The sequence below is a fragment of the Oryzias melastigma genome, linkage group LG4, assembly GCF_002922805.2.
Source record: "Oryzias melastigma strain HK-1 linkage group LG4, ASM292280v2, whole genome shotgun sequence".
NCBI classification, from domain to species: Eukaryota; Metazoa; Chordata; class Actinopteri; order Beloniformes; family Adrianichthyidae; genus Oryzias; species Oryzias melastigma.
Genome location: NC_050515.1, coordinates 25,079,905 through 25,083,870, shown reverse-complemented (window position 1 = coordinate 25,083,870; position 3,966 = coordinate 25,079,905). Strand labels below are relative to the sequence as shown.

The following is a 3,966-nucleotide window of genomic DNA, read 5'->3' as shown; positions in this document are numbered from 1 at the left end:
AGAGAAGAAAACCATCCAATGTGAACAGAAACGCTTTACTATTTCTAAAACTCTGGATACTCTTTCAAAATAAAGTGTGTCAAAACTTTAGATTTTTCTGTAGGAAAAGTGAAAGATGTTAGGATTAAAGACGGAAAGACCACTCTGGTTACAAAGTAACCATGAAAGTTGATCAACAAGTTTGTGTTTAGTGCTTATCTCAGGTCAGGAGACCCGTGATAAGAAAGCATGACGCAAGATGACTCGCCAGATGAGCTTTTCTTTTTACAATATAAGAGAAACGTGTGTGTGCACTTTTTTAACACTAATACTTAAAAATGCATCAGGTAAATCAATTATTTGAACATTGATTATCCTTTTGATAACTTGTTTTTTCATGATTTAATTTGTTTTCACAGAAACTGGATGATTAAAAAAATAAAGATTCCTTTTTTAACTCTTGCTTTTACAGGAGTATTAGAGACGAAGTCAGACTTGTGTAAAAACAAGTTGTCATTTAATGCAAATTTAGCCTTTGAAAGAAACTACAGGAAATCCAATCCGTCATGCCATGATGTTGCTGCTGAAAATATATAAATGTTATAAATATCTATATACGATAATACTATAAATATCTAACACAGTTTCAAAGTTGACAAAAAAATCTAGCAATCACTTATGTTTTAATCCCTTCAAAATCCTATTGGTGCCAAATAAAGTGGAGTCCTGAGTGTATCAGTACGTTGCAGATTAGTGACGGACAGCAGAAAAAAAGCTACAAGTTTCCTTTCGCTCCAAACTCTTTTTTCAGTGCTCCTTTGTGTCCTTCAGTGAGTGTTTTTGATAAGTTTAGAGAGGAATAAGATTAGATCAGAATAGACTGGATTTAAGTGATGTTACCCTACTGTACCCCCCCTCCTTATTTTAAATACATATATTCATTCATTCACCTACTTGTCCGCTTTTTCCGCATTGCAGGCTGTATGTGGGTCACTCAGCATATGACCAATGTGACAGATACACTTTTTTTAAAACTTATTTTTTGTCTCCTCCTGATGTGGAGTGGTTTGAATTAAAAAATACTCACAAATGCAATTTTGAGTTTAAGGTTCGTTTTTAACCTCTTAGGACCTGAGCTAATAATTGAGCTAACCATCTAAACATGTAGTCACAGGTAAGGAGAATTAATTGCTGTGGAAATACAACTCATGACGTGATGTCCACATATGTGGACGGCAGATCCTAAGAGGTTACATATATGTTCCCCATCATCAGAACAAAAATGCTAATGACATGTTAAAAAAAATACACAAAAAAATACAATTCTCCTCAGAGTGGCTCTTTGACACTAAATCCCTGGACAACCCAGGGCAAAAACTACTGTCAATCTAATCTCAACTTCTACCAACCTACAGTGCATCCTCGTTTATCACAGCAGTTACATTCTAAAAATAGAAATATGGCAAATGCTCATCTTTTTTCCCAACAATATATGGAGATGTTTTAAGGCAGTAAAACCCCTCACTACATCACTTTTCTCAGACAGACATGAACACTTTTTCTGTCTTCTTTAACCTTTTATAAGCTCCAAACCTTTGTGGAAAAACAATTTTCAGTATTACAGACTGAAAACAAAGATATTTTAGCATTAAACATTTACTGTAGATTTATTTAGCAAACTGAATGTATTCTGTACGTCACAGAAGACACGGCATGGATGAGACTGATAGACTCCAGGCCTCGAGGGCCGCAGTGTCTGCATGATTTCCAGATATTCAAGTCCTACTCATGACGGATTAGGTGTGTCCAGCCAATTAGAACATGGCATATCAGGGTATGCTGGAAAACATGCAGGAATGCGGCCCTCAAGGCCTGGAGGTGCCTATCCCTGATTTAGAAATCAGAATGCAGACAACAAAACACAATTAAAAAAACTCAAAAAAACAGAGACCATGAAAGGTTCTCCATCACAGGTTGACATCAAAGTCATTAAAAATCAAAAATTATCTTCCAAATATACATAAAAACATTGAACAATAATAATAACACACACACAATAAAATCAATAACTTTCTTTTAAATAAATCTAGAACATGAAAACAGCCACATTAACACTCCCACCAGCTAACTGAAATGAACTCTCCCAATTGCTTAACCCTTCCGCTCTCTTTGGGGTCCAGATGACTCCAACCACATATTGATATGTGAGTTCTTCCATGACAAAGGTGGACAGGATTTTATGTCTGTCATGGACATTAGTGAAACTCAAAAATCAAAGATAAAAAAAAGTTCAGCGCACTGTCTTGGGGGGTCCAGATGACCCCACTTTTAATGTAAACAAACTAAGGAGAGCGGAAGGGTTACACAGGTGTCCAAGACAGGGAGTGGACAAACATTTACCTAAACACCTTCCAGGAGAGACGAGACAGGTGAGTGACAAGACGTATTTACACTTTAACATCAGAAAACAACAGACTGAGGTGGGCTTTTCTTCTGACAAAAACAATCATATTTTTGGGATACAATAATTATCTGCAGCAGATGTACCTGATGGACTGTCCAAACCATTGGAGGACTGAAAGTCTGCATAAAAATTAACTCAAGACTGTGCAATGTGTAAACTATTAGATCGATCTGAGCAAAATTTAAAATTAAGTATTAAACTGACATGTTGTGTTTGGGTCAAAATTGACCTGTTTTCAAGAGGAGAAAATGGGTCAATTTTTGATCAGAACACTAAGTGTAAAGTGCTGTGCAACTTTACATACATTCTAGTCAAAGATCTCCAATGTTGTACTGTCAGAGTTATGAATCCTTTTCTGCATTCCTGATCAGTGTTTGTAGCTTGTTTCTCTTGAATAATGATCCAAAGACTTTAACTTTAATTGTCCTCCTTTCTTCTGACTCCGGCTTCAGCTCAGGTTCCTGTTGGCATCAGATCTCCTTGGTGATCATGGTTCAGAAGGTTGCAGTGATTGGTGCAGGCCCCTCTGGTCTGACCAGCATTAAGTGCTGCTTGGATGAAGGGCTGGAGCCCACATGCTTTGAAAGCAGCAATGATATCGGAGGACTGTGGAGATTCAAGGTCAGAGACCAAGCTGAAATGTTTCAGTAAATGGATTTAAAACGATATTTGTTTCATGTCTTCACTTTACTGTTTTAGGAGAAACCAGAGCCTGGAAGAGCCAACATCTACCAGTCAGTGGTGGTCAACAGCTCCAAAGAGATGATGTCTTACAGTGACTTCCCTCCTCCAGCGGAGCTCCCCAACAACATGCACCACTCTGAAGTCATGCTTTACCTCCGCCTCTACGCTCAGGAATTTCAGCTGCTGCAGAGTATTCGATTCCAGGTGGGTGAGCTGAGGAGATACTAAAACCTATGAAGTTAGAATATTGAAACTCCCACGTTGATCATCTTTTATCTATTTTAAGTATTCCTAGTGGTCTTTCACTTGTGATTGTATCATCTTTTTTTTTAAACCAAAATTTAAGAAACTTGTCTAGGACAAAATTTCTGCAGAGTGGTTGTAGTAACAGGAAATTTGCCTCAAACTCCGCCCCCTTCCTCTTGTTGCAGAACAGGGGGCTTGTGGGTTGTCGAATTTGTTTTTTAAATTAAAATTGGTTCTTAAACTTAAGTCCTGATTCATGATTTGAGTAATATATAAAAATGCAGTATCAAGCTTAATCTTGTGTCATTATCAAAATATAAGGATTGATGGATTCAAAGAGCTGTTGAGGGATAAAGTATTGCAACCATCAAGCCGGTTAATGGAGCTCTAGCTGAAAGGTTAATTTTAACGTTAACTAGATGTATAGCATTACCTGCAATAATGAAAGTGTGAATGTTGTGAGCTGAAAATGTGGAAACTGATGGTCCAACAATTGCTCAAAGCTTTTGCCAAAATGTTAACTAAATGCCAATTTAGCCAAAAAAAACGTCCAGTTTTGACAAAACAAAGAACACAATGGTAAAATATTAACT

The 3,966-nt window shown here is 37.1% G+C and overlaps 1 protein-coding gene across 1 annotated transcript in view; it reads left to right on the top strand.

Annotated features, from left to right (window-relative positions):
• The first annotated feature begins 2,895 nt into the window (after positions 1–2,895).
• Positions 2,896–3,966, top strand: part of LOC112150740 (flavin-containing monooxygenase 5) — a 5,117-nt gene continuing 4,046 nt past the window's right edge. The window contains exons 1-2 of the mRNA XM_024279210.2: positions 2,896–3,064; positions 3,143–3,331. Coding sequence (XP_024134978.1) covers positions 2,933–3,064; positions 3,143–3,331 — 321 coding nt within the window. The 5' untranslated portion in view covers positions 2,896–2,932. The remainder of the gene's footprint in view (positions 3,065–3,142; positions 3,332–3,966) is intronic.